General features: G+C 59.7%; 2 protein-coding genes across 5 annotated transcripts in view; both read right to left on the bottom strand.

The window, feature by feature from the left end:
- Positions 1 to 691: 691 nt before the first annotated feature.
- Positions 692 to 2,772, bottom strand: GOLT1A (golgi transport 1A). Its single transcript, XM_030473284.1, has 5 exons — positions 2,708 to 2,772; positions 2,057 to 2,148; positions 1,759 to 1,937; positions 1,602 to 1,665; positions 692 to 1,001 (listed from the first exon to the last, which is right to left on the bottom strand). The coding sequence occupies exons 1-5, from the start codon at positions 2,730 to 2,732 to the stop codon at positions 963 to 965; spliced, it is 399 nt and encodes a 132-aa protein (XP_030329144.1). The 5' UTR covers positions 2,733 to 2,772; the 3' UTR covers positions 692 to 962.
- Positions 2,773 to 3,956: 1,184 nt separating this feature from the next.
- The window catches only part of PLEKHA6 (pleckstrin homology domain containing A6), a 45,015-nt gene continuing 22,461 nt past the window's right edge, over positions 3,957 to 26,510 (bottom strand). Inside the window, exons 1-27 of one of the 4 annotated variants that reach the window (XM_030473534.1) lie at positions 24,389 to 24,462; positions 22,609 to 22,689; positions 22,370 to 22,484; positions 22,169 to 22,273; positions 22,008 to 22,080; positions 21,154 to 21,254; positions 19,096 to 19,271; positions 18,402 to 18,884; positions 17,337 to 17,847; positions 16,748 to 16,834; positions 15,978 to 16,031; positions 14,111 to 14,191; positions 12,666 to 12,734; positions 12,421 to 12,501; positions 11,827 to 11,976; positions 11,383 to 11,478; positions 10,959 to 11,070; positions 10,710 to 10,849; positions 9,993 to 10,142; positions 8,729 to 8,846; positions 8,503 to 8,612; positions 7,912 to 8,094; positions 7,612 to 7,776; positions 6,913 to 7,046; positions 6,622 to 6,764; positions 5,908 to 6,031; positions 3,957 to 5,389 (exon numbers count right to left, since the gene is read on the bottom strand). In XM_030473534.1, coding sequence (XP_030329394.1) covers positions 5,916 to 6,031; positions 6,622 to 6,764; positions 6,913 to 7,046; positions 7,612 to 7,776; positions 7,912 to 8,094; positions 8,503 to 8,612; positions 8,729 to 8,846; positions 9,993 to 10,142; positions 10,710 to 10,849; positions 10,959 to 11,070; positions 11,383 to 11,478; positions 11,827 to 11,976; positions 12,421 to 12,501; positions 12,666 to 12,734; positions 14,111 to 14,191; positions 15,978 to 16,031; positions 16,748 to 16,834; positions 17,337 to 17,847; positions 18,402 to 18,884; positions 19,096 to 19,271; positions 21,154 to 21,254; positions 22,008 to 22,080; positions 22,169 to 22,273; positions 22,370 to 22,484; positions 22,609 to 22,689; positions 24,389 to 24,420 — 3,666 coding nt within the window. In that variant the 5' untranslated portion in view covers positions 24,421 to 24,462 and the 3' untranslated portion in view covers positions 3,957 to 5,389; positions 5,908 to 5,915. Of the gene's footprint in view, positions 5,390 to 5,907; positions 6,032 to 6,621; positions 6,765 to 6,912; positions 7,047 to 7,611; positions 7,777 to 7,911; positions 8,095 to 8,502; positions 8,613 to 8,728; positions 8,847 to 9,992; positions 10,143 to 10,709; positions 10,850 to 10,958; positions 11,071 to 11,382; positions 11,479 to 11,826; positions 11,977 to 12,420; positions 12,502 to 12,665; positions 12,735 to 14,110; positions 14,192 to 15,977; positions 16,032 to 16,747; positions 16,835 to 17,336; positions 17,848 to 18,401; positions 18,885 to 19,095; positions 19,272 to 21,153; positions 21,255 to 22,007; positions 22,081 to 22,168; positions 22,485 to 22,608; positions 22,690 to 24,388; positions 24,463 to 26,510 lie in introns of those variants that run through there. The other 3 variants (XM_030473537.1, XM_030473533.1, XM_030473535.1) reach the window with 3 other exon arrangements.

The following is a 26,510-nucleotide window of genomic DNA, read 5'->3' as shown; positions in this document are numbered from 1 at the left end:
CTGCCTGCTGTGATGCTCTCCCTGCGAGCAGCCAGCCTCTCGCACCAAGGGATGCTCATCCCGACTCTGTTCCATCCTGGCCTCATCCCACAGGAAACGGGTCTATGGGAAACACAAGTCCTGGCCCGTAACACTCAGAGATCCCAGCACTGTAACTCTCCCACCCCAGCACCTCAATGAATTCATAACCCCACATGTCATTTGCTTTTTCATGGTCACTGAATGGGACCGGGGTGATTTATCTTTCTCGGATCAGGTCATGGCATGTTAATGTGGTTTAATGGGTGTTTTCTTAACCCACCCCCCCCCTCCCCCTCCCCGTGGCTCCCTGGGCTCTGCTCTCCAGAGCCCACATTCCCATGGGATCCATGGGAAGCCAGTGCCAGCGCGAGCAGGGCTGCCTGGGCTGGATGAGGCTCAGGAAAGGTCCCTGTGCCATCTCCAGTCATATGCATGGGAAGGTCCATGTGCTACCTCCATTTGTGGCCATGGGAAGGTCCCTGTGCCATCTCCAACCATGGCCACGGGAAAGTCCCTGTGCCATCTCTAATCATGGCCATGGGACAATTCCCTGTGCCACCTCCATTCGTAGCCATGGGAAGGTCCCTGTGCCATCCCCAGCCATGTCAATGGGAAGATCCCTGTACCTTTTCCAGTCATGCCAATGGGAAGATCCATGTGTCACCTCCAGTCATTGGTCTCAGACACACGTTTTAATTAAATCTTTCAACAGGGGAAGACAAAAAAAGCATAAAATAACACAAATAGTCCCAGAGCCCGTCTGAAACAGTGTCTGGTGCTGGCGCCTCCTCAGGAGCTGCTCCTGAGGCACCATCCCCATCGCAGGGTGGCTCCGGCCAGTGCCAAGGGTCCTGGGGCTGAGAGAGGTGGCAGCTCACGGTGGAGAGCTGGACCCAGGGCTCGCTCCATCCCATCTCCAGTGATTAGGCCCATCTTGCAGGTCACACTATGGAGCTGCTGCCTCCCAACTTCTGCAAGAGCTGCAACAGGGACAGAGGCTGATTAGCCACCTCCAGCCGTGGCCATGGGAAGATCCATGTGCCACCACCAGTCATAGAATCATGGAATAGTTAGGGTTGGAAAGGACCTTAAAATCATCTAGTTCAATGGGCAGGGACACCTTGCACTAAACCATGTCACCCAAGACTCCATCCAACCTGGCCTTGAACACTGCCAAGGATGAAGCATTCACAACTTCCTTGGGCAACCCATTCCAGTGCCTCAGCACCCTCATAGCCAAGAACTTCTTCCTTATATCTAACCTAAACTTCCCCTGTTTGTTTGAACCTGTTACCCCTTGTCCTATCACTACAGTCTCTAGTGAAGAGTCTAATGGGAAGATCCATGTGCCATCTGCAGTCATGCCCATGGGAAGATCCATGTGGCATCTCCATTCATAGCACAGGGACCTTCCCATCTCCAGTCAAAATCCTTCAGTGCACCCTCAGAGGGCTGCAGAGACACTGTGGTGACCTTTCCTGTCTGGTCCCAACTGTGGTGAACAGGATTGATATCACTCAAGTTCTGCAAAGCCCAAGAGTCACATCAGCCCATGTGAACCATGCCCAGACCCTGCTCACCTTGGTCAACACCGGGATGTTCACCAGAGAGCCAAGAAACCCAAAAGCCACAGGGAAGAAGCTCCTGTATCAAACCAAATGTCTCTGTTAAGCTCTGCTTCAGGGCATGAGGAGCTCCCACTCTGCAGCCCACCATGGCTGGGTGCATGGGACAGACCTGAAGAGGGTGATGAAGCCATAAGCCTCCAGCAGCATGCCCAGGATTGGCCACCGCATGAGGACAATAATGACCCCCCCGAGGAAGAAGCTGGTGCCCTTCAGCTTTGGCCGCTGGAAGAAGAAGGTGAAGGTCCTCCTGAAGCCAATGATGAAGACCAAGCCGGAGAGGAAGAGGATCTGGGAGGATGAAGGGGAGAGGGTCAGGGAAGCCCATCCCAGCCCGACCTGTTGCTCCATCCTGGGCATCTGTGCCTGCAGTGGGTTGGGATTGGGAGCCCCGGTCCCACTGTACTCACGTTCCCAAAGGCCAGGAGCACCGAGTCGAAGTACAAGAGCATCCCAAAAAAGACAAAGAAGATCCCAAAGCCGACCAGTCCCACACCGATCCCTGTGGGGGACAGGAGGGCTGAGGTGGAGGCTGGAGCTCACAGCTCAGGTCCCACCTCAGGGGTGCTCTTCAGCACCTCCCTGGCCTGTTCCCTCCCAGAAATGTGCTTTGGATTTGTCTCCAAAGCTTAGAAACAGCCTTTCCGCCTGCCCAAGCCTTGGGGAGACTGGTGGTTCCCTAAAACCCCTTTGAGCTTCCAGATGGAAACCAATGGGAAGACTGTTTCTAGCATCTTTCTGAACAGTGGCACCAAGGGGGTCAGTGCAGCTGGTGGGAGAGGCTGGGAATGCTTTCTGGATGAGCCAGGGGAGCTGTTCCTGATGCAGACCTTGGGCAGATGGTGGGGACAAACCCCGCTCTGCAGGACCCCAGTGCTGGTCCCCACACACTGGTCCCCACATCCCAGCCATGCTCCCACTGCATCCCCCCTACTGGGCTTTCTATCGCCCCCTCTCCCTGCCCCAACCACCCCAACCAGTAGCTTCCAGCCCCAGATCATCCCCTGATCCCACAGGAACGGGCACCAGCGCCGGGACACGGCCACCCCCCATCTGCTTACGCTGGAAGTCGGTGAGAGACACCATCTTGGCAGTGGGGCTGGGCCACGGCTTCCACGTGCTCCCCCCGGCAGTGACCCTTGGAAAGGCCTTTAGTCCCAACGTCATCCTGGAAATCATTAACAGCCTGGAAGCGCCTGCGGCACCTCTGGAGCGGGATGTGGTGATTGGGCATCGCTGTGGGGTGAGCACCAGCGCTGGTCCCCTGCCTGGTCCTGCCCTCCCTGAGCATCCTCCCTGGATGTGGTTGGAGCAACCCCCAAAACAGGGAGATGAGCAGCTCCCAGTGCCTAAAGGGGCTCCAGGAAACCTGGAGAGGGGCTTTGGACAAGGGATGTAGGGACAGGACAAGGGGAATGGCTTTAACCTGCCAGAGGGGAGATTGAGATGAGCTCTGAGGCAGAAGCTCTTCCCTGTGAGGGTGCTGAGGCGCTGGCACAGGGTGCCCAGAGAAGCTGTGGCTGCCCCATCCCTGGCAGTGTTCAAGGCCAGGTTGGACACAGGGGCTTGGAGCAACCTGCTCTAGTGGAAGGTGTCCCTGCTCGTGGCAGGGGGTTGGAGCTGGAGGAGCTTTAAGGTCCCTTCAACCCAAACCAGTCTGGGATTCTGTGATAATGTTGTTATCTGAGGTCACCTCTAGACAAAAGACAGCGACACCTTCTTGTTTCTTAGATACTTTTATTTCTCTAACACTAGCAAAACCCCCAGAAAACAAATGCCTCCCTCCCACCCTCCCCAGTGCATAAATAGATTTCCTCCCGATTCAAATCCTTTCTCGGTTACAAGTCACTGGTATATGAAGTGTTATGAAAAAGAATAACCAAAATAAAATTAAGAATCGAGTTCTCTTAAAAATAAAACAACAAAACAAACCCAAAATGACAACCACGGGGTTCCACACCAGGGCAGGGCCTTGGGGAAGGCTCGGATGTGGCCACCAAGGCACCAGAGCTCCAGGCAGCGCATCCTCATCCTCTCTGGTCCTCTAAGGTGGGAATCGATGCCTATGGGGCTGTGAGCCCCTTTGGCTCCCTGATGGAGCTGGGCTGCAGCCATGTACCATGCGTGGTCCCCAGTGGTGTCCCCACAGCCGGTGTAAGAGGGAGTCTGCCCCCAGTTACACGAGCTGGGGAGCCCACCCCAGCCAGGGCAATAAATGCATCATCTCTTAAAACTTACAGTCTCTTTATACTTTATTTTTAAATAAATTTGCTTTTAATAAAAGCAGAAAAAATATATATTTTTAAATAGGTTTTCCCCCCCCCTCTGATAAATTGGCAAAGAATTTGCTTTTGGAACTCATGGGCAGGGCTAGTGCCAACCACCCTGCTGAGACAGAGCTCAGCACAACACAGTACCTCCCCGAAAAGAAGAGAAACCCAAATATAGATATATATTATAAATGTATAATTTCCATAAAACATATATTAAGGCATGTAATAGCAAAATAAAGGGCCAGCTTTATGAGCTAAGAGGGCTGCGGGAAGCTGGGGAGCGGAGCGGGATTTGGGGCTCCTGGGATCCTACTGGTATTGCTGAGATGGGGGTGATGGGGATGCAGGAGAGGGGGGGTCAGGATCAGGCCAGTAAGGAAAGAGCTGCAGGATGGAGGGTATCCAGCTCCTCACACCATTCGCCTTGCCCATGCCAGCCCCGCCATACACACAACCTTGTGTGGAAATCCACTTTTCCAGGCAGAACCAACTTATTTTCCTCCCTCCAAAAAGCTAAAGAAAAAGGGAAACTTGCTACAGGGAACCCAGACAAGTCGAAGGGTCTGGAGCGCAATGGCCAGGTCTTGGGGTGAGACCTGGTGCCAGATGGGGCTAAGACAGAGATACCACCTGGTCCCAAGCCCCTTCCTCTTCCTTCACCATCCCAGCCACTGCAGAGGGATCCCTGTTGAGCCTGTGGCATCACTGTCCCATCTCACACCTCCTGCTCCCCTGCAATGTCCCCATCCCTGCCCAGACCTCCTGCTCCGTGCCAGCGGTGCACCAGTGCCCCAGGCAGCCCCTTACCCCCCTGAGCCCAAACACGGTGCTCCCCCAGGCACCTCCGTGTCATCCCCACTCCCATCTCCATCCATCCTGTTCCCAATACAGCTCCTTATCCTCCTGCTGAGCCACCAGCGTGGTGGGACAGGCCAGGCTCTGCCAGCCGGATGGATGCTAAAAGCAAGTTCAGGGCACAGGGAGGGGAAGATGCGCCCGAGGAGCAGAGATGGAGCATCCATGTCCAGTGTATGGTGGAAGCACCACCCACAGTGGGCGCTGGCAGGTCTCCATGCAGGAGAACCCCTTTGTAGACCTTTGGGAGACCAACACATCAGCACGGGGAGCTGCGGAGTCCCATGCTCAGTGGCACAGCAGATGCTCCTGCCTCACCGTCCACACAAGCCTGACACTCAGGACACCGTAGATCTGTCCCCGTGCTGGATGGCAGCCCAGGGGCTCATCGGGGACCACACTCTGCAGTGGACACCCCCAAAACCCCACACGTCTCCTCCGGGATGGGGCAGAGCAGCCGGTGCTGTCAGCGACACATCTTCTCACTCGCCACCCATGGGAGGGAAAGAGGGGTCCAGGAGAACCGAAGACGATGGCGAGAGGTTTGGAGTCGTGTTGGGGGCTAAAACGTGGCCCCATGGAACTTGATGGCACCGGCAGCAGCCAGGGCTTGAGCTGGAGGGAGAGGAGAGTGGGGCTGAGCTATGTGTGGGGTGGCTGGTGATGGGGCAGCCCGTGTGCCCACCCCATAGACCCCCTCTCCTGCCCTGCTCAGAGATGAACCTAGTGCAGACTTGGGTCTATGCCCCCAGCTCCATGGGGCAAATCTCCAAGCAAGCAGGGGGATGCTGTGTCCCCCAGTTTGCAGCCACCGACATGGACATGGCAGGATGGGTGTACCCCAGAGCCTGGCTGTGAGACCCCCTTTGGCACCATGCATGCCCCCCATGCATGGACAGGCTGAGCCCCCCCTGCCCATGCTGGGGTCTCTGTTTGACCCAGCCCAGGGGCTTCACCTTGGAGGACACTTGCACTTGGTCCATGAGAGGAGACGGGGCTGACGTGGCTTGGGAAACGTTAGCTGGAGCAAGCAGCGATGGATGGACACTGGGAGCAGAAGAGGCACCCCCCAACCTCCTCCCCCCCCAGGATGGAGAGAGGATGGGATGAAATAGGAGAGAATTGGTGCTTACTTCATGGCTCAGACACGCATAAAATGGCTGTTGTCGGCGCCTCGGGATGTTTCAGACGAGAGGGGGTTGGTCGGTGGAGTCGGGGAGGCTGGGGAGGTGGGAGGGCTTGGGGTAGCGCATTGAGCTGGAAACGAGAAATGGGAGAAGGGCCTGAAGAAGTCGAGCTGCCGGCAGCAGCGAGGGGAAGGAGACGACCAGCGAGAGGTTAGCGAGGGGAGGGAATGGAGAGGAAGGCAGGGGGGAAGCAAGCGGGGACGGGGGACACAGCCACAGCAGCGCCCGGCCGCAGCACGCACACGTGAGCTCCTCGCAGGGCTCCTCATGGACAAGGCACGGTGTGTCACCACACTGGATTGGACATGGTGTCACCACCCTGGGTTGGAAATGGTGTGCCACCACATGCTGCATGGCCAGGAGCTCCATCCTGCAGCCTGGCTGATGCTGAAACCCGGTGCTGAAACCTGTGCCCAAGCCAAAGTGGCTGCTCCATCCTCCCATGCTCAGCACTGCTGCAGGGCAAGGCACTGCCAGCATCACCGGGTTGGTTCTCCCACTGCTCCAGGATGGATGCAGCCTGCTCTCCTGCCCATATTGCCCCTTGCTCCTGCTGCCTTGTCCAGCCCATACCCCAGCCCTGCACCCAACGCTGCCCCATGGTCTGCTCTACCATGGGGCTGGCAGGCTCCAACCCTCCACACCCTGCCTGGTCCTTACCCGAGAGCATGCGGCCCCGGCGGGAGGCCTCGGCAGCCAGAGCACACGAGATCTCAATCCTCTTCTCCTGCTCCTGCAGCTGGGTCTCGGGGTCCTGGGGGGTGTCCAGCTCGCCCTCGCCCAGGGGGATGACGTTCTGCAGGCTGCACACAGCACCCATCACACACAGCACCGGCATCAGCACCCGTGTGTGGACCCAACGGGACAGACCCCGTGGGGATGGCCAGGGAAGGGGTGCAGGTAGGTGGTGGGTGCACCAGGGTGATGTGGCCATGGGCACAGCAGCCTCACCTGGATTTGGCAATGAGGGTCTTGATCCTTTCCACCTTCTTCTGCTTCTCCTTCATCTCCTCGGGGCTGAGGGGCATATCAGGCTCCAGCTCCACGTACCGCTCAGGGATGAGCACTTTGTCCGGCGTGGAGAGCTGGGGGCAGCGGCAGGGATGAGCTGTGTGCTGGACACTGGAGACCTGTGTCCCCACTCACCCCAACTCCCAGCACCCAGCCAGGCAAGGGCAGCCCCTGGCCAGGCACCAACAGAGCCTCCAGGACCCTGACCAACACAGGATAGATTGACACTATAGGGTTGGCACTATGGGAGACCTTAAATAGTCTTCCAGTACCTAAAGGGGATACAAGAAACTTGGAGAGGGGATTTGGACAAGGGATGTAGGGACAGAACAAGGGGGAATGGCTTTAACCTGCCAGAGGGAGATTGAGATGAGCTCTGAGGCAGAAGCTCTTCCCTGTGAGGGTGCTGAGGCGCTGGCACAGGGTGCCCAGAGAAGCTGTGGCTGCCCCATCCCTGGCAGTGTTCAAGGCCAGGTTGGACACAGGGGCTTGGAGCAACCTGCTCTAGTGGAAGGTGTCCCTGCCCGTGGCAGGGAACTGGATGAGCTTTAAGGTCCCTTCAACCCAAACCATTCCAAACCCCGGAGCAAGGGATGCCCGTGCCCAGGCTGCAGCTCCCCCAGGGCAGCCCATCCTCACCTCCTTATTGATGTCCACATCATAGTGCTGTGGCTCCAGCTCCATCTTGCGCAGGCGGGCGATCTCCTCCTGGGGTGTCTCATAGACCTTGCTGGGGTCATCGGAGCGCAGCGCTGCCTCCAGGTCGGAGATATCCACCTCATGGATGCTGCGGTGCCGGCGCACCTGCGAGGGACCCCGGCCCCACTGAGCCCCCTGGGATGCCACAGTCCCCTTCCTGAGCCCCAGGGTCCCCTCTGCTCCATAAGGGACCTCTGCAAAGCAAATCCCTCTTTGCCCCAGCCCAGTGCAGGGACTCACCACCTTATATGAGGCGGGTGTCTTCGTGCCGGGGGGCTCGGGCTGCTGGGTGCCGGGGAGCTGAAGGCTGCGCCGCTTCTCCTTCATGGAGCCGCTCTGGTGCCGCTTCATGCGGTCGATCTGCTCCTCCACACTCATCTTCACCTTCGTCTCGGTGGCAAACACAGCGCTCTTGGGTCTCTCCTGGGGGGGAGCCCAGCCCCATGGTCATACATCCCCATCCACAACCCTCCCTGCAACCTGCTGCTGAGCCCAGGGGAGGGAGAAGGTGCTGAAATAGCGTGTGTGGGTCTTGAGGAGGTGGATGGTGAGACATGGAGCCATAGAATCAGTCAGGCTGGAGAAGACCTTTAAGATCATCAAGTCCAACCATTCCCAGCACTGCCAAGGCCACCACTAACCCATGGCACTGAGGGCCTCGGCTACACGGTGTGTGAACACTTGCAGGGACGGTGACTCCAGCACTGCCCTGGGCAGCCTGGTCCAATGCCTGAGCACCCTTTGGGGAAGGAATTGTTCCTCATCTCCATCTAAACCTCTTTGCTCTCCCAACCCCACCACCCAGCCCCAGCCCCCGGACATGAGCCCTACCTTGGAGCCGAGCCCGTTGGCCATGCTGCCACCGCTCCTCCGTGGCACTCCAGCCGCTGTCACCACCTCCTCCTCTGCTGGAGACTTGGTCCTGGGGGGCACGATGCCCACTGCGGGGCAAACACCAGGCTGAACCCCCCCCGGGACCACAGGCAGGGACCCAGCAGGACACTGGGTGCCCCTGGCAGGCTCCGGGGAGTGGGATGCGTCATTCCCAGTGCCATACCCTTGTTGAGAGCCGCCTGCTTCTCCGCCTCCTGCTCCTGCCGGAGCCCCTCGGCCTGGGGACCGGGGGGTGCTGGTCTCTGAGCATCCTTCTTGCTCTGCTCGAAGCTTGGCTTGGGCTGCAGGAGGGAAACGGTTCTCCTGTGAGCCCTTGTGCTCCCTGGCGACAGACCCGCTGCTCTCCACAGCGGTGGGGTGACATGCAGCCCATGGGAGCAGATGGACACACAGACATGAGCCAAGCAGCACCAGCGCACCCCAAACATGCAGGGAGAGGGGCTGGAAGGGCTCTGCAGCTCTCGTCCCTCCTATGCCCCATCCCATCGGGGCTAGGCGTCGATCGCTGCCTCTATAGGACAGGCTCCAGCTTGGGAGAAGCTTCCTGCAGGGGTGATGAGCCCACCATGGCTCAGACATGGCACCTGGAGCTCCAGGACAGGGACACCCTGGCTCTGTGCTGAGCTCCAGCAAGATCCATGCCCTCAGGATCTCACAGGGGCAGGATTCAGCACCACGCAGAAGCAGAGAGCAACCAAAAGGCCACTTCTGGGGTCCTTCCCCTCTCGCATCCCATGGGAAACTCCTGCCCAGAGCCCAGGCATCAACACCAATGTGATGGAGGGGTCCAGCACCAGGCCAAGGAGCCCAGCGTGCCCCCCTTGACCACCCTGTGCTCTGCACGGGCATGATGCATCCCAACACCCCTTACACCTCATAGATCAGCACGCAGCCAGAACTGCGATACCCCACGGCTGCTGGAGGTGCCCCTGAACCCACAGTCGGGTCCAGAACCATTCCCAGCACAGCATGGTCATTGCTTTGTGCTGCCAGTCCCTGTGTGCATGCATCCTGATGCTAGGAATTCCCAAATCCATTTTTGCCCTGAGTGGGCAGGAGATGGGGGGGGGTCACCCCCATCGGCAGAGCTTGATGGGGAGCCATGGAAGGACAGGAAAGAGGTGAGGGCAGAGGAAAGCAGAGGGAATGATGCCAGGAGCTGCCCAGGAGGGGCCAGTCCCTGTCCTGAGCGAGCACAGTGAGTGCAGGGGACCTGGCAGGGACAGGAGGGACATTGCCCATCGCTCCCCTTGGAGAGGGCAGGTACCAGCCACATGCTGCAATCCCCATGCCAAGTGTCACCTCCACACTGTCCCTGTCCCCCTGCCAGGGCAGAAGGGGGGACAGCCCCATCGCCTGCCTCATCCCAGCCCCGATGTCTCGGGGAGGAAGAGGATGTGGCCGCTGCTCTGGAGAGGTTTCGGTACCTGTCCCCTCTTGGCCTCGCCACCTTGCTGCCAGGACGGGGAGGTGGGGTATGGCCAGAGCCGGCTCTCGCTGGGGAGCGGAGGGATGCTCGGAGGAGACTCCAGGGGCACGTAGGACTTGGGGAGGGGAGGTCGAGGCGGGCCTGATTCCTGGGGTGGAGAGGAGCGTGAGGCGTGAGAGCAGAGAAGAGAGAGCCGGGGAGGAAGAGAGAGTTAGAGAAAGATCCAGACAACACACAGCAGAAGCAATGAGCCAAGGAGGGAGGAGGGAGAGCAGCTCCCGGGGCTCCGTGCTCCCTGTCCCCATGCAGGGAGGTCCGTGCTTCCCATGTCCTGCTCCTGATGTTGCAGCCAAGTGGGGTTGGGGAGTCCCCGAATTCCACCTTAAACTTCACATGGAGGAAGGTGAAGGCAGTGAAAGGGGACTGTGGTGGGAGCAGGAGCTGGTCCTGAAGCCAGAGGCTGGAGCAGAGCAAGTCCCAGCCCAAAGGCTGCCAAGCCCAGCCTCAGCACCACAGATCCAGATGCCACCAGGGGACACCACAGCCCATGTATGTGGCCAAAACGGTGTCCCCAGGCAGAGCCATAAGGAAACAGCCACACTCTGTGCCTGGTGCCTGCTCATCCCCCAGGAGCGAGGGCTCAGGCCAGCCTGAACCCCAAGCTCGGGTCCCGGCGGTGGCCAAGGGCTCCCTCGGGACATCCCATCTCACTCACCTCAGCAGGTCCTGGCTTGGTGGGTGATCCCTGGGAGCCAGAGACGAGGGAGAAGGGGCTGAGGGGGCTGGTGAGGCTGGCGGAGCTCAGGGGGCTGGCGGGGCTGTTGGAGCTGTACGTCCCTGAGGGGCCCATGGCCACTGCGGAGGAGAAAAGCAGGAATAAGGGTCTCCATGTCCCCTCGTGGATGCTGCCGTCTGCCTCGTGGCACCAGGGGTTTGGGCTGAGCAAGGGATGGAGCCCACTCACCTCTGTGCTTGGCAGTGTCCGTGCCGCGGGATGGGTTGTTCTTCCTCAGCCCCTCCATCACGTCCTGGATCCGCCAGATCTCCTTCTGGATCTGCCGGTTCAGCATCTCGTTCTGCAGGGGAGAAGAGGCAGTGGGCAGAGAGGCTCCTGATGCTGTCAGACGCCCAGCCCCAAGCCGTGGGACCCAGGGGTGCAGGCACAGCTATGGTTCTCCTCCCCAGGGCACCCAGCAGCATGGGGAGCACTAACCACAGCCCCTCGATAGCACCCAGAGGTTCTTCAGCCCCTCTGGCCAAAGCAGGACACCAAGCATGGAGCAGCCACTTGCAGACTGGCTCCATGTGGGGAGCAGAGGGTGGAAGGAACCAGGGGGCTTCCACCTCCATGGGGATGGTGTGGGGAGCCCATGGTCCCACTCACTCACCTGGATGTCCAGGTTCAGCTGCTCCCAGAGGTCATCGTGCAGGGTGGACACCTTGCTCTCCAGGCTCTCGTACTCAGCAGTGCTGTTTGCCAGGGCCTGGATGAGGGAAGATGGGTTGGTTGGAAGGGTCTTTGGCTGGTTTGTCCCATGGCTGGCAGAGCGGTAACATCCAGGAAAGCAGGAGGATGCTGCACCCAACTGAACCTCCCCCAAGCCAGGAAGGAGGTGGCAGTAGGGGGTACAAGCCAGGCTGTGCCCATAGGAGTGCCTGGTGCCAAAGAGGAAGCAGGAGCTGATACTCAGCATCACAGGGTTACTTTGCTTTGCCCCTGGTGAGGGACTTGGGCCAGGGGTTTCCCTGCTTGTTTCTCTTACAGGAAGGGAGAAAAGGAGTGGCAGCGGGTGGGGGACATCCAGAGATGGAGCAGAGGGGGAGCCTGTTACCGTGCTGGCCTGAGACAGCTCCACACGGATATTGATGAGTTGATTCTGGAGTGATTCCTTCTTGTGCAGCAGCTTCTCCGGGTAGGCAGGTTGGCTCCCGAACATCTCCAGCTCCTGGTGCGTCCCCATCAGGGCACTCTCCAGGCTCTCCTTGGGGGAGTAAAGGGAAGAGGCAGCTCTCAGAGCCCGGCTGGTGCGGTAGATACAGGTCCTCTCCTCAACAGGGCATTAGTGCACACAGGGAGTCCAGGACTATGGCATGGCCAGGGCATTGCACTCAGGCTGAGAGAGCTGGGCTGGGTCAGCTTGGAGAAGAGAAGGCTCCTTAAGGGGAGACCTTAGAGCAGCTCCAGTGCCTAAAAGGGCTACAGGAACAGGGGCAGGGGGCTGGAAGTGGATGAGCTTTAAGGTCCCTTCCCACACAAACCAGTCTGGGATTATATGACCTCCCTCAGCTCAGAAACATCCCCACTGGTCTGTCCCCAGGTGATCAGGACACGTTTTTTCCTCATCATGAAGGTGTTACCCGGGCACATCCATCACCGTGCAGCCAGGTCCATACCCAGCTGGCCCCTTGACCTGCCCATCACGTACCTTCTCTGCTCGGAGCTGCTGTACCAGCCTCTCCTGCTCCCGCAGCACCTTGTTCTGCTCACAGAGCTTCCCCAGCAGCTTCTGCCAGGAGGGAAAGAGAAAGGAGAGGATGAGAGCATGGTCATTGGATGCATCCATGGGAACAGCACTGTGCTCAGCCAGGATGCATCTCTATGGGGAGAGCAGACGTGCTGCGGGGGACACGGGATGAAGGAGGGACACACAGGATGGATGTTTGCTCTTACATCAGTGTCTTGCTCGCTGATCTTGTAGGTGTGCACTGTCTCCCTATAGGCCTCCGGGAAGGGTGTCACCTGCAAGAAGAGAGTGGGGTGTTCAGCTCCCAGCCCTGCTTCCCCATCCCTGCAGGCAGGGAGACAACAGGGAGCCGAGTCTCTGGATGCATCCATCGGGAGGCAGTGGGTGCTGCAGGCAGTGCAGGATGCCGGTGCTGGAGCTGGCTGGGATGCTCAGATGAAGACACAACCTCCCTCCCCATTCCCAGCCCATCAGCTGGGTGAGCCATGGGAATTAGCCGGAGACAACCTCTCCATGGGATGTCAAGAGTTGACTTAGAGGTGCCTCGTGACCCATTATCTGCCTGTGTGTACACACCACCATTCCACAGGCAGGGAAAACAAAGGCAGAGAGGTGAAGCTGTAATCCCACCTCACAGAGTACAAACACCAATAAACCAGCAGCTGCATCAGGGCCTGTTTACCATCCGGCTTCCCTGTGAGTCATTTGCCTTTCCTGGAAATCTAAATTACTAATGGGACCTCAACAATTAAATGCCTCCAAGATCTCCAGATGAAAGGCATTAAGATAGAAAGAAGGGGATTATTATTGCTAGAAAGCAAGATGCTGCTTTAGAGCCAGTTAAAACTACAGGATGATGCAAATAGACCTGAACCTGGGAAATGCAGAGTGGGGCTGGAGGCAGAGCCTGGTGGATTGGGATCCGCTGCCTCCAGGCAGGGAGCTGGGCCAGCCAGAGCATCTGAACAGCTCCATCTTCACCCTGCAGCACATCCCTGTGCACAGCAGATGGAAACAGGCACTTTCCCTGCATTGAAAACCCCAGCAGTCACCCATCTAGGAGATGCCCTGGGCAGCGCACAGGGGCCCCACGGGGCTGGCAGCACCATGAGCTGCAGGTTGCAGTAACCCAGAGACACATTCCCAAGTGTTCCCAACCTTCCTGAGCTTGGAGCTGCAGCCCAACATCAGCAGGGACATCCCAAGTCTTCCCTGCAGCCCTCTCCGGGCTGGGGAACACAATGAACCAGAGCCTCAGCAGGTAAAAGGTTGTTTCCCTTCCCTGTTACAGGAGTTACAGCTTTGGTTTAGGAGCTTTGGGCTGGATTCCTGTCTTTAAGTCATCCCACACCTTCCTGCCTTATCCACACGTGACAACAAACCGAGGGCAAGAGCAGCACCTGAGTCCAACAAGGATGAGAGTTCAGGACTGCTTCATCCCCACCTTGTGCTTCCACAAGGATTTACCAGCTTTTAATGGCTCATGGATGGATTAGCAAAGCCTGTGATGGACTAGCAGGTCCCCAAGAGCATGATGTACCGCAGCCGCATGGATGCTGGAGCCTGCATGAGTGGGAATGGCAGGAGGTGACCTCGGGGATGGAGCGTGGCTGTGTGGCTGCCATGCACGGCCCGGTGGCCGGAGGCTTACTTGCATGTAGAGCTGAGCCCTAGGGGAGGAGGTCTCCACCATCCTGTTCACCATACTGATGAGGGTTTCACTCTCGCTCATCTGCGGCACACAGGGAAGGAAAGATCACAGGTCAGCAGAGATGTGCCCAGTGCTGTCGGAGCAGTGAGGTGGCTCAGTTTGGGAGCCCTCAGGGCAAGATGCCACCTCCAAGGGATGTCCCAGAGGCTCAACCACATGATGGTGGCTGCCCCGGGGTTGCTGCCGCTCCGTTCTGGGCACTCCAGAACATCCTGGCCTTGGTTGCATGCCCCGAAAGCTTTGTTGAAGGGAAAACACAGATAAACCTGCGCCAGCTCCGAGCTGGGCAGCAGCAAACTGCACACACAAAGCTTGCACAGAGACACCCACAGCTGCAGTGCAGTGTGGTCCCAACACGCAGACAGACAGACGGGCCCTGCTCCTGCACTGACAAACAGCTCCGTGCCCTGTGCTCGGGGCTGTGATGATCCCACTCGAAGCACAGACGAGCTGTGGCTGCAGCATCCCTCGGTGCCGCATCACTGCCTTTGCCTGCAGAAGCAGGAGCAGATGATGCAAGGGAAGCCCCTCACACCCCATAGACAGGACCCTCGAGGTCCTGGTGATGGGTGTTTAAGCTCAGGGGCCAAAACCTCAACTGGTCAGCAAGGTGGGTGCTGCTGAAACAGCGTCCCCATGACTTGACAAGCAAGGAGAGAGAAAACAAAGCAGCGAGCTGTTTGAAAAGAGCTACTTGACAGCGTCACTCCAAATCAGTCTCCCCAGAGGCCAGCAGGAGAGGAGGAGGAGATGCAAAGCCTTTATCAGGAGTGGTTTAAAGAGCCTTGGAGAGCCAGCCTTGCTGCCCACGGCTGCGACACAACCCAGAGAGCTTTCATTGCGGCGAGTGCTCCTGCCTGTCCCTGGCTCTGATCCATGGCAGACACAGATCCCGGTGATTACCACACCGATGGAGATTTGCAGACTAATGGGATTGTCGCTGGAGCAGCTCCCTCAGTGCCAGCCTGGCTTTTGTGGGCAGCACTGCTGATGGCTCCTGTCCCCGGCTTTAGGCTTCATCCGCTGCCTGCAGCTCCCACCCCAGCAGTCCCCAGCTGGATTTGCTCCCATCCCCACTTCCTGGGATGAAGTCAGTTCACAGCTTTCATCCAAACACCCCCTGGCATGCAAAAACCTGAGAGCTGCTGCTCTGCTATCAGTCCCAACGGGTGTCTCACACCCACCCTGCATCAAGCCTCACACCTTTGAGGAGGAATCATAGAACCACGGAATGGTTTGGGTTGGAAGGGACCTTAGAGCTCATCCAGTTCCAACCCCCTGCCACGGGCAGGGACACCTTCCACTAGAGCAGGTTGCTCCAAGCCCCTGTGTCCAACCTGGCCTTGAGGAACAAGGCATGTCCCCAAAACTCACACCAATGCCAGAGGCACTGCTGGGTGCAGGGACACACCATCCAGCACCATGTGGTGTCCCGCACCACCCTGAGCCCTGCATGGTACAGGGAGGGCTTCAGAGCCAGCTGCCTCCCCCCTGCACCCCACAGGCAGCTCCCCAAATCCTCCAGCGTGTTGGAACCTGCCCCAGCTCCCCCCAGCACCCCTCATGGACTCCAGCACCCCACACAGGAGACACCACTGGGGGGGGTTTTCCACCAAGCCATGAGCAACCCTACAGACGGGAGGGATGGAAGAAGCAAACCAAAGACAACTTGCGCTGCTTTAATGCCAAGAAGGGTGAGGATGGATGTTAGGGGAAGAGATGCTGCGCTGGGAGGGAGGGGGATGCCGCTGGGGACAGGGCACACGGGGACGTAAGCAGCGTGAGGCTCGCAGCCAGCTCTGCCTACCTGCTGGTCCAAATACTCTAGGTTTCTTTGCAACTGAAGGTCTAAAAGTTCATCCTACCAGGAGCCAGCAGGCACGCGGCAAGAAACAACACACAAAACATATAAAAGAAGAAGCAAAGCGGTTAGGTGAAGGCTACGGAGATGTGAAGACCTCTTGGCCAGGGAAGTGAGCAGGATCCCTGGCACAGAGCTGCCGTGGATGCTCCCTGCGGGAGACCCGCTCTCCTCCCGCACGGCCCTTTCCCTGTGTCTCTTGGCTGGTGAGGATGGATGGCAGCATGTGTGGCTTATGGTAACTCGTGCTTCTCCCTCCTCCAACAACCTGTCCTGCCCCATGGTTCTGGGACTGTGCTCTGTGTGTGGGGGGACATCCCGGTCTCACCCCACCAGCTCCAACGGGAAAACACGGCGCAGAGAAAGCAGCAGCTGTATCCAGAATTGAGGAATGAAGAGGGGGAGAGGTGCAGGGGGTGCGCCAGCCTCAGCCAGGGACCACCCTGGCCCAGCAGCACAGGGGATAGGGGGGTCCCCCATGACCTGGAGGATGCAGGGTAGGGACTGGGGGCCTTTCCACAAGGATTTTCCTTTGGGTATGGTAGGGAGGGAGCAGAGACAACAGTAGAAGGACCTGTGGTCCCCACCTGCCCACAAGCTGGAGCAGAGCGATTCCTCCTCAGCCACCTGAGCCAGGACCCCTCAAGCCAGCCCCACATCCCCAAGGGACCCTGCACCTCCCGATCCCAGTCCCTCAGCACCAGCACTGTACGTACCATCTTGTCGTGGATGGTGGGTGATGCTGGGTAGTGGTATGGGTACATTCCCGCAGGGATGGGCCGTCTGTCCCCCAGATAGTCATACTGAGGAGAGAGGAGACCCCCCCCCCAAACCAGAGACATGTGAGAGGTGTGTGAGGGGCTGCAAAGCAAAGGCAAGGGCAGACCCCAGCCCTGCAGCAGGATCAGGCCTGGCTTTGGAGCACAGAGCAGTGAGGCAGGGACACCAGCACTCCCTCTTTGGGAGCGCATCACTCATGGTGGCCTTGAGCATCCCATCAGGCTCACAGCAGCACAGGAGCAGCCAGGAGGGAACAACCACAGCCTGGGCAGCTTTGCAGGATGCCAAGGGGACACCTAATGCCATGCTGCAAGCCGTGGACTTGTCTCTGCCCATGGCAGGAGGGTTGGAACTGGATGATCGTAAGGTCCTTTCCAACCCAAACTATTCTATGATTCTATGACTTGGTGGCATTTCGAGGCCAGGCGGTGCATGCAGAGGAGACTGCAGCATCCCTGCCCTCACATCCCCAGCAAGGGTCCCCCCCTCCAACCCCGTGCATCCCAAGCACCGACGGGCATTTACCTTTGGAGAACTGATGGATCTCCTCATCATGAAGGTGGCGGGGTCAGCGTAAATCTCCTCTCCCCGGGATGGCAGCCGCTCAAAGCGGGCGCTGGGCGAGCGCACTGGGGAGTAAACCCGTGCCCGGGTGTAGGAGCCCTGGCTGGGCGAGCGGGGCACCGAGTGGGACCGGGGCTGCAGCGACATGCGCCGCAGCGAGCCTGAAGCTGCATCCACCTCATCCAAGTAGGTCGGCTGCCTCCCGGGACCGGGCAGCCAGAGCGGGACATCCTGCCGGCCAAAGCCGGGATGCTCCTTCCAGTCGCGGAGCTGGTAGGTGCCCCCGTTGCGGAAGGAATGCCGCTTGTCCTCCAGCGCCCAGGGCGGGCTCACCCGCTCGTAGGCTGGCATGGAGCAGATGCTGTCGGGGCGCACGCCGGGGGGATAGTACTGGTAGTCCTCAGGGTACTGGGGTGAGTAGGGGGAATAGTAGTCTGGTACCCGGCGAGACATGGGGTAAAACCTGGTGGGGCTGGAGCAGGGAAGAGAGTGGTGAGAGGCAGGCTGGTGTCAGGCCCCTCAGTCTGAAAATGGGGGTCCCAATGGGGCAAGGACAGCCCTAGAGCAGGCAGATCTGATGCCAGCACCTGGAAAGCTGGCTGGCTGGCATCCTTCCTCTTAGGGATCCTGTGGTAGCATCCCTCCTGGTACACCTCTTCCCAGGGACCTTGTGGTGGCATCCTTTCTCCCAGGGACCCTATGGTGGCCTCCCATCCTGGCATCCCTCCACAGGGACTCTGTGGCATCCCTACTCCGAGGGACCGTGCAGTAGCATCTCTGCTCCCAGGGACCCCGCAGTGGCATCCCTGCTCCCAGGGACTCCGCAGTGGCATCCCCTCCAAAATCCCCCTCACTTATCTTTATGGGGTGTCCCCCACACCACTCAAAGCTGTCCAAGGGGCCAGCCCAGAAAGGAGATTTTCTGACCCGAGGAGGGCTCACAAAGCAGCTGGGAAAGGGAACCCCATCCTCAGAGCATCCTCAGGGAGAAAAGGACCAGGACCACCCCCCCCGCTCTGCTCTCACCTCCGCAGCTCCTCGGGGGGCACGGCCCCACGGCGCGAGTTCACCCACTGCTGCAGCTGCGTCATGGAGCTCTTGCGCTGCGCCAGCTTCTCGGGGTTGGTGCGGGGGGCGATGCCGCGGCGCGGGGCCGCGCTGTCCCCATCGCCGGGGGGGAACGCGGTGCTGCCGGGGCGGCTGGGGGACGGGTACAACCAGCCGTTGGGCTGTGGTGGCCGCTCCGCTGGCACCCGCGGCGCTTCGGGGTAAGGGCTGCCCGGCTCCGAGGGCATCTCCGGCCCCGCGATGCCGTTGGCTTTGGCCAAAGGTTCCTTCTTGCTCTCCATCCTTTCCGGCTTCCTCTCGATCTTCTCCGAGCCACGGCCGTCGCCTTCCCCCCGGGTTTTGGCGTCGGGGTCAGCTTTGGGGTGCTCGCGGTGGGAGGTGTTGTGGTGGTGGTGGTGGTGTTTGCTGGGGGGGATGTTCTCAGAGTCTGGCTTCTCGTGCCTGGGGGGGTGCCAAGACAGGAGAGAGCATTACCTTCCCTTTGCAATGCCCACACGGTGGCTGGTAGCAGCCTGTCCCTCCCTCAGCTTTGGGAGGGCCAATGCTCCCCCAACTCTGTTCTGCAGGGGGACCCTCATGCTCCTCGGCCCCTGTGCCCCACCTCCGGGGTACCAGGGGACAGGGATGGAATGGGGAGGTGGCGGGTGCTGACCTCTGTGTTGGAGGGATCTGCACCCGGGCGGCTTCGCCCATGGCTTGGATCCAGGATTCCTGCTCCTCCGTGTTCTCAGCGCTGAAGAAGTAGGTCCGGATGCCAGCGTGCTCGGCCTGGGGAGACAGGGACTGCCCGTTACTCGCTGGCATCTCCTCCACCCAGCACACCGTCACCTGCAGGGAGGCAGAGAAGTGGGGAGAGACACAGACAGGAGGGTGAGAGCTCCGTTTCCACCCCTGCACTGTCCTGCTCTGCAGGAGAAGCCACAGTCCTACCCCCCTGCCCAAGCCACGTGCATCCTCAGTGGCACCAAATGGGAGGAAGAGCCAGCACCAGCCCTTATCTCCTCACAGGGGATCCCCTGGGGCCATGGTCCCTTGGGAATAGCCAAGGGAACCTCTTGGGAAGAGCCAAGAGGTTGCTGTACGCCAGCATCGAGCAGGTCCCTTCAGGGTGGGTGAAGGGTCCGTGTCCCAGTGAGAGCATTATCATTCATGCAGGGTTAGGGGGAAGGTGGATCTTGGCCCAGACAACAGTTCTGGGGGAAAAAGGTTTGCTTTTAGTCCAAAATGTCAGTGCCCACCCTCCACCTGGAAAGTGCTGGAAGGCAGGTCTGGCTCTTTAGGGCCTGTTCAAACCTTTCACCTTCCCCCTTTTGCAAAGGGAAGGGAGGAAGGAAAAGGAGAAAGCAGGAGGTTTTGTCCCGGAATGCCTTTCAGGAGCTCAATCTCTTAGAAGAATAAAATAAAACCCAAAAATGGGGCTGTGATTGGGGTTCCACCTTCCCCAGAGCATGCAGTCACCATGCCCAGCGGGGTCACCTCCTGCGTCCCCCCATGCCCTCCTCTGCAGCCAGAGCAGAACCCCAATCCAAAGTGATTCCCTCCTGGATTAGTGTGAGCGGAGCATGCAGCAGCCTGTGGTCCCTCACCCTCTGCATGCATCAGAAACACAAGAAGGTACTACCTAGGTGGTGGCTGGGTGCTGGCGTGATGGACGGGCACGAAGAGGGACCTCCTGTCCGGGGATCCTCACCCGCGGAGAGAGGAGGAGGAGGAGGAGGAAACACAGACATGGGGTCAAGCTGCAGCGTGGTGGGTGCTGCAGCACCGACCTCCCCCGGCCATCGGGACCCTCTGGACAGAACCATCCCCAAATCCCTCATGTGTAGATGGAGAGGCAGGAACATGCCTCGTGGGCAGCAGCTTCACAAGGCTCTTTCCCCACCAGTGTCACAGAATTCCAGCCTGGTTTGGGTTGGAAGGGACCTTAAAGCTCATCCAGTTCCAATCCCCTGCCATGGGCAGGGACACCTTCCACTGGAGCAGGTTGCTCCAAGCCTCGTCCGACCTGGCTTTAAGGCAAGGAGACATATTTTGACACCTCCAGCTCCCTCTCTCTGCACTCCCCTGTGTGGGCAGGGAGGTTTTTGCACTAGTGGACATGAGCACAAGCCAGCCCATGCACTGCTCCATCAACAAGCAAGCGCCAGCATCACCCATGACCATGGGCACCCGTTGTGCTGAGGAAGGTGCACAGTGATGCTGAAGGTGCACAAGTGCGGAACCAGGGAAGCTCAGACCCTGCTCTGAGGGATGGGTGCTGCAGCAGCCATGCTCTGCTTCCTTTCTAGCACCCACAGCAGCACACGAAGATGAGAAGAGACTCATTAGGGGCTACCCCATTGTAATTAAACTTCCCTTTTCCTTCGCATGCCATTAAAAGCAGGCTAAAAGAGCTGGGGCCACCTCCCTGTGTCTGGCAGCGGGATGTGGAAAGGGAAGTGGGGTGGGAAAAGAGGTGAGAGCATCACTGGTGACCACCCAGCTTCCAGCAACAGCTCAGGCCTGGAAGGTGATGACCTTGCCCCATGCGTGCCTCAGTTTCCCCAGCACAAGGCACATCCACACAGCACTCAGGGTATCGCTGGGGTTACTGCAGTCACCCTCTCCCCAGCTTGCTCCATGCCCCATCACCAAGCAAGAAGAAGAGGAATGGGGACCCCATGAGCATCACCACCACCCCCTGCAAGCCCCAGCACAACCCTGCACTGACCTTGAACGTGTGCTTCCTGCTGATGTTGTCGGAGGGCTGCACGGCTGCCACACGGAAGCTGAGGAGCGGGATGCTGCCCAGGATGCTCTCCTCCTTCTCATCTGGTGGGCAAAGGCAGGGGTTAAACACACAGAGGGGATGGGGGCCCTGTCCACCCCACGGCAGAGCTGCTGTGGGGGCACAAACCCATCGCTCCTTCACACAGGCAGGGAAAACCTGTGGGAAACTGCTGCCTGCCTGTTGCTCTCGGTTGCTCTCGCACAACAGGCTGCTCAATTATTCATGCTCGCCCTCCTCTTCACTTTGCTGCCAGGGCTGAGCTGACAGGGAGCCAGGGAAGGCGCCTGCTTTAACCCCTCTGGTCCCCAGCGTGGCAAACGCCAGCACAAAGGGGTGCTGGGCAAGGCCACTGTTCCCTGGTGGACTGACCCCTCCGGACCCCTTTGCCCACGCTGGCAAAACCTGCTCTGAGCCTGGTAACAGAATCATGGAATGGTTTGGGCTGAAGGGACCTTAAAGCTCCTCCAGTTCCAACCCCTGCCATGGGCAGGGACACCTTCCACTAGAGCAGGTTGCTCCAAGCCCCTGTGTCCAACCTGGCCTTGAACGCTGCCAGGGATGGGGCAGCCACAGCTTCTCTGGGCACCCTGTGCCAGCGCCTCAGCACCCTCACAGGGAAGAGCTTCTGCCTCAGAGCTCATCTCAGTCTCCCCTCTGGCAGGTTAAAGCCATTCCCCTTGGCCTGTCCCTACATCCCTTGCCCAAAGCCCCTCTCCAGCTTTCCTGTAGCCCCTTTAGGCACTGGAAGACCGTGACGGCTTTGCACTGAAGCACCCGGCTGGGCATTGCTGTACCTTTGTAGTAGAAGAGGCAGCGATCCACCAGCACGAACCAGCGCTTGTTCCACTGCTTCACACCCGAGCTGGCCTGTGAGAGAGGGGCAATGAGCGTGGATGACCAGGAAGGGGGTGGCACTGCTTTGGGGGGGCACCCAGCACCGTGGGGGTCCAGATACCTGCTTGTAGAGCCACCCGCTTTTGGTGACAGCGGCATTGGGGTTCCTCTTCATGGAATTGGAGCGCTTCCCGAAGGCGATGCCCTTGCGGGAGGAGCGCGAAGCCTGCAGAGGGGCAGAGGAGCTGCTCAGTCCTGGGGGAGGGCCCCGGCTCCCTGGCTCCGTTGCTCCCTGCCGTGCCGCACGGCCCCGGGCACCCACCCGGCCTCCGGGGCGCTCCGGGGGCACCTCGGCCACCATGGTGTGGTTGGGGGGCTCGCTGGTGATGGGCGCCGCTCGCTTACTCCCAGCTTTGCTGGACATGTCCGAGGTGGATCTGTGGCACAGGAGAGCCGGGTCAGCAGAGCCACGTTCCTCCATCCCATGCCCCAGCCCACCTTGGTCCCCCATCACAACCCACTCCCGGGCCCTAAACCCACAGGAGCTAGAAGCCAACCTACTTTTGCGGGTCAAGTCTTGAGGTGTCCTCGGGGACCTGTCCCGTCACTGGGTGCAGGAACGTGTTCCGCCTTTCATTGTGGCTGCAGAGACAGCGGTGGGGCCATGGTTAGAGTTCCTGTGTGCCCCCCTTTGCCTTTAGCACCACATTTGCTGCTCTCACAGCAATGCTTCACTGTCCTACATCAGCACGGGGGCTGGCTCCCTGTGCCCTGCTCCGAGCATCACCCTCGCCTGTGCCCCACTAACCACTTCAGATCTGCTCAGTGCATTCCATCAGCGCTCCCCTGAAAGCCAAAACAAGGACTCTGATGGCAGAGCCCTCGATACTTCTGCTGGACACATCCCAGACGCCACCATAAACCCCACTCAGAAGCCACTGCAGCAGCAGCAATGGTCCATCCTGGGCTGTACCTGCAGCGACATCCCCATTGTCACATCCTCCCCTTTGGCTCTCTGCTTTTAGAGCCATTTGCCAAACCCCTCCAGACCGTGCACCACAGACCCCACACATCAGCCCAGGACCCCCACCACAAGCTGGATCAGCCCCAGCTCTGCTTCGGTGACTTGGGGTGCACCTAAAGGTGGCTGTAGCCAGTGGTGCTGGGCTCCCCAGTGGTTCCAGGCTCACCAGGAGTAGCAAGACACTGCTCCGGGCTCGGCTGGCAGCATTTGCCATGTCCCTGCCCCATCCCGCAGAGCCGGTATTGCCGGGCACCCCGGCACCAGGATGAGAAACCCTCCCAGGGCCTCGCTGCTGGAGCTGTGTCAGGAGCAAAGGGTTCAGGGCTCCATCCAGGGATGTTTGCATTGCACCCCGTGACATTCCTCCTGCCCAAAGGATGCCAGGACACGGGTGCCACCGACCACCCGTGAAGCCAACACGCCATCGGCCTGGCACGCTGCTGATCCGCTCCGTGTCAGCGCAACAGGGGAAGTTTGAGCAAGGAAATGCAGCTGCCAAGACCATCCCATCCACACACGCTTCACCCCAACCTGGGCTCCAGCCAGGCTCTGGAGATATTAACCACTTTGTACCCAAAAGAGCCCTGCTGGGAGCTGCTCCCCCTCGCAGGTTGCATCCTGCACCCTGACCTGGATCTGCTCTCCTCCCCATCGCTTGGGGTCACCCTAAGAACCTGGGCAATGTGCGTGCACCCTGAGAAGAGGGGCAGTGCTCGCTCCCCAAAATCCCCCCCCAGCACCAGTCAGTGCCATGACTAACAGGAGTTATCCATGGGAACAGCCTGCCCAATTCCTGCAGCGGAAAAGGAGGTTCTGCCACCAGAGCTTGAGTCGTTTACCCCCAACCAGTGGCTATGGAGGGATGCACCACAGTGATACGGGGCAGGATCCAGCCTCCCCCCGCTGCTCATACACAGGGACTGTGCAAACGCCAAGCGTGCAGCACCCCAACCACGCCAGCCCTGGAAAGTGGGGGCTGCCAGGACCCTCCAGCGTGCCTGACCCCCAGCCAGGGACATTGCCCCCATCACCCTGCACCGCAGCAGGTTTCTGTTCCCACTCTTTCCCTGGACACCCACCCTGCTCCATACCCCTCGTTGCTCCTCCTGCCACCCACCCCAAGCCTCCCTCCACCCCCAGATACGACAAGACCCCAGGAACAAGCCGGGAAACATCCGTAACACATCTCCTCGGGCTGACCCCGCTCCAGAAACTCCCGAGATCCCATCACCTCCCAAGCACTGCAATGCAGCAGCCACTGCCCGGGCTGAGGGTCCCCCACACCACCGCCTGCCCACAGCACCCCCATGCTCCTACCTCACCCGCCGGTCTGCCCGGAACTTCAGCATGATGCCAAGGGCCCTCCCAGCTCAGCGCCGGCTCCCGGCTCCCGGCATGGCCGCGGTGGGCACACTCTGTGCCACCACCGCGCTACGAGGTGATGGCACATGCCATGGGGACACCAGCCCCACACGGGGATGCTGTCAGCGAGCGAAGGGTCTCACTGTCCTCTCCCAGTTGTCCCAGTCCCCCCCCACGAACCCTGAGCCGGTGGCATTGGCGTTGCGGGTGCTGGGAGCTCCGGTGCGGCCGGGGCTGGCGAGCCCCCAGTGTGCGGCAGCGATGGGGACAAGCAGCTCCCGCTCGCGTCCCCGCGCAGAGGAGAAGCGAAGGGCAGCGCGGCGCTCGCCGCCTCCCCCAGCTCAGGTGCGGAGCCAGGGAGCAGCCGGCAGCAGCCAGGGATGGATGGATGGATGGGGCAGGATTGGGGGGCTGCCGGGCCCCCCACCCCGCAGGGCAGCGGTGCACGGAGGGGGAGATGTCACGGCGATGAGGCAGCCGCGCTGAGATGAGCTCTGTCGCTGCCCTGGATTCACCGCCTGCATCCCTTCCCCCTGCTGCTGTCCCCAAACCATACTCATCCCTATCCCCCTCCCCTTCCGCGTTGCTGCCTCTTCCCCAGGTCACGCCAAGAGAAAATCCCGGGAAGCGGGATGGGAACAAGCAGGGGGATGGCTCCCCACAGGGTATTCACCAACAACCTCTTCAGCACCCCCAAAAGTGCGGGGAACCCTTCACACCCCGGCAGGATGAGAGTGGGGAGGAGCAGGATTGGGGTGACCCACCCTCCGCCTGGGCACGGCACTTGGGAAAGCGAATGCAAATACATGAGGGCTGTTAGGATAATGCCGAGGGAGGGAGGGAGAGATGGAAGGAGGGAGGGAGGGGGAAAGGCAGCGCTGACATTTCAAAGAAACCTCCAAAGAAGGAAGCGGAGCACGGAGAGCCAGCTGGGCTCCATCACAGCACATCCCTGCTCCCCCAGCACCCCGGGACCACCTTGGGACATGGCTCACCCGCGGTGCTGCCCGGCCTCTCCCAGCCACTGCATCATGGAAACCATCCCTGTCTGTCAGCGGGGCCAGTGCTCCCACTGCTCATGTCAGGGACCACTTGTTCCAGCTGAGGAGCAGTGGGAGCGCCTCAGCACCCTCACAAGGAAGAGCTTCTGCCTAAAAGCTCATCTCAGTCTCCCCTCTGGCAGGTTAAAGACATTCCCCTTGTCCTGTCCCTACAGGCCCTTGTCCAAAGCCCCTCTCCAGGTTTCCTGTAGTCCCTTTAGGCACTGGAGCTGCTCTAAGGTCTCTCCTACAGAGCCAGGCTGAAAGAGCTGAGCTTGGTCAGCCTGGAGAAGAGAAGGCTCTGGGGAGACCTTAGAGCAGCTCCAGTGCCTAAAGGGGGATATGCCAACCAACAGCATCACTGCTCCCAAACCAGCTAAATCCACCCCTTTAGGGCACCCTGGGCCAGAGGTGCTCTCCGTGCATGCAGGAGCCAAGCGGTGCCATCCCTGCTCTCCTTGCAGGTACACTGCCGGCCACCAGCCATGCATGGACAGAGAAACCTGCCCACCACAACGACGGGCAGCACCAGCCTCAGTTTACCCCTGGCAAACCCACCAGCACTGGCTTGTCCCCATGTCCCCGCAGCAGCAACTCACCCGCTCCTCATCCAGCCATCGCCACCCTCTGCAGCGAAGCAGATGGGGGTCAAGGTCCCCCAACGGCTGCGGGCACGTGCCAGCCCTTTGCTGTGTGACAAAGCTAATGCTCACCCGCCATGGAGGAAGAGGAAGTGCCAACCAAAGAGCTGTGTCCCCTTTTGGGGATGGCAGCCTTGGGGAATAGTGTGGCAGGAGCAGGAAAAGCTGCTCCTGGGTGTTCTGGATGCTGCAGGTAGGAGCCACAGCATCTTCCTGTGGTTGTGCCACAGGTACCATCACCCCTAATGGCACAGTCACTCATTCAATAGCATAGGGGGTTTACACCAGGAGCCTTTATCCCAGCTCGGATAAGGAGGAGGCTCCACTCTCCGTGCACCAGCTGGGCTATCTCACAGTCATTAGTATCAGAGGGAGGGCAGGGACATGGATCCTCCA

This window comes from Strigops habroptila, chromosome 18 (assembly GCF_004027225.2).
Source record: "Strigops habroptila isolate Jane chromosome 18, bStrHab1.2.pri, whole genome shotgun sequence".
NCBI lineage: Eukaryota > Metazoa > Chordata > Aves > Psittaciformes > Psittacidae > Strigops > Strigops habroptila.
The sequence above is the reverse complement of the archived record's forward strand: the minus strand, read 5'-3'. Positions and strand labels throughout refer to the sequence as shown.

Bases quoted from the DNA above. Each gene is read 5' to 3' on its own strand.
- GOLT1A (XM_030473284.1), bottom strand. From the start codon at position 2,732: ATGGTGTCTCTCACCGACTTCCAGC. The intron at 2,149-2,707 runs GTAAGCAGATGG...TGTCCCCCACAG, and splicing joins GTCTCTCACCGACTTCCAGC to GGATCGGTGTGGGACTGGTC. The intron at 1,938-2,056 runs GTGAGTACAGTG...TCATCCTCCCAG, and splicing joins TGCTCCTGGCCTTTGGGAAC to ATCCTCTTCCTCTCCGGCTT.